The sequence below is a fragment of the Chenopodium album genome, chromosome 1 (genome assembly GCF_948465745.1).
Source record: "Chenopodium album chromosome 1, dcCheAlbu1.1, whole genome shotgun sequence".
In the NCBI taxonomy this organism is placed as follows: Eukaryota; Viridiplantae; Streptophyta; class Magnoliopsida; order Caryophyllales; family Amaranthaceae; genus Chenopodium; species Chenopodium album.
The window spans coordinates 67,813,276-67,815,060 of NC_137834.1; the positions used below are offsets into that span (position 1 = coordinate 67,813,276).

At 37.4% G+C, this 1,785-nt stretch overlaps 1 protein-coding gene across 1 annotated transcript; it reads right to left on the reverse strand.

Annotated features, from left to right (window-relative positions):
- Positions 1–512: 512 nt before the first annotated feature.
- On the reverse strand, positions 513–935 carry LOC145634781 (uncharacterized). The gene has a single exon (XM_081686170.1). The coding sequence runs from the start codon at positions 933–935 to the stop codon at positions 513–515; it is 423 nt and encodes a 140-aa protein (XP_081542296.1).
- Between the last annotated feature and the right edge of the window lie 850 nt (positions 936–1,785).

Consider the following 1,785-nt stretch of genomic DNA (forward strand, 5'->3'; position numbering starts at 1 on the left):
ATAATTTAAAGAAAACATATATATGTATATATATATATATATATATATATATATATATATATATATATATATATATATATATATATATATATATATATATATATATATATATATATATATATTAGAAACTAACTTAGAAAGAAGATGTATGCAACCTGAGAATAACTTAGAAGTAGTAAATAGGTTAGAAATAATGCGTAGATAACTTGAAAATAACTTAGAAATAATTTAAAGAAAACTTAGAAGAAACCTGGAGACAACCTAGAAGGTTCTTAGAAATAGCAAGCTTTTAGATGTGCTACATTCCAGCTTCCAGGTACTAGCTTGCCTTCTGGCGTAGCTAACCTGTAAGTGCTTTGTCAACCTGGTATGGACCTTCCAAGGTTGCCCCCAGCTACCTGCGGGTACTCCAAAATGAGAACTTAGATGGATTCATCTTCCTCTGCACAAACTTCAGCCATTGCTCTGGTCCTAACTTCTTCAAAAGAAGCACAAGGATACCTGGTCAACTCCTAATACAACCTAGATTGATAAATGAGGCCTTGGCAGAATGTTTCCATGGCAGTTGAATGATCGCAGTTCTTGATGTTGACCATTTCTTTGTTGAACCTGCTCCAATATTCTCTAGTTGTCTCATTCTGCTTCTGGACGACGCGGTATAGGTCACTACTCTGCCTCTCTAGCTCCCTGTTAGTTGCAAATTGTTGATAGAACATGTTTGCCAAGTTAGAGAAGTTGTTGATAGATCCTGGCTTCAGGTTGATTAGCCAGTGGAGTGCAGGTCCAGATAGAGTAGCGCCAAAGGACTTGCACATGGTAGGCTCAATAAGCTCCCACGGGATTGATAGCTGCCACATCCTCTGCTTGTACTGAGCTACATGATCTTGAGGGTCAGTGGTCCCATCGTACAACTTGGGGAATACTGGTATGTTCATCTTTTTGGGAAATCTGAACTCACGCAATCTCCTCCACAAAGGGAGACTCATTAAATCCACCGGGAGATTCATAAGTGTAGGGAATATTTCAAGCATTACCCCTAGCTTGAACCCCACTGTGATCATACACTAAAGTACAGTGGCGTCCAAAGGGAAAGAAGATAGAGCAAAAGAGTCGCCAACAAGTTTTAGGAACTTGTAAACTGTTCATAAGGTGAAGGTTACATCCCTTAACGATCCAAGAGATCGTTAACTCCAATAGGTCTTGAACCATGACTGGTAGTTCGGGGATGAAGGTACAAATCCAACCTAAAAGAGATTGAACCTTCCCTAATAATAGGCCTCTACTTTATTCTGATCGTATTCATGTGCGCTTTCTGACTAACATGCAATCAATAGGATTAACTCTAAACCTGTTTAATATATGTTGGTTGAATATTAATGCACAAACAAATCTATTATTGGTGATCACTTGAATTATAATCAAATTGACCCTAAACAAGATTATTAATTATCTTATTAAGCGTGATTACAAGTACAAATTCCCTTTAGACATACTGTAGACACCCATTTGTGTCTCCCCAAAACCAAACCCAGTGATGAGTACCTTTCACGTCGAATCATAATCGAATGAAGCGAAAGTGTGGAAAGGTCTAGTGTTGCGGAAAGTTTTTATTTCTTTTCTCTTCTCTTTGTTTTTGAAAACTTATTTTAAGAAAACAACCAATCCAGTTTGGTTGGTCCATTATATGGGTCCAATAGTAGTGTAGTTGGATGGGGCTTGCAAAGACCTTTTCAACGATATATTATAAGCCAAATTCCGATGAATATTGAGGAAGTTATGGCCAAT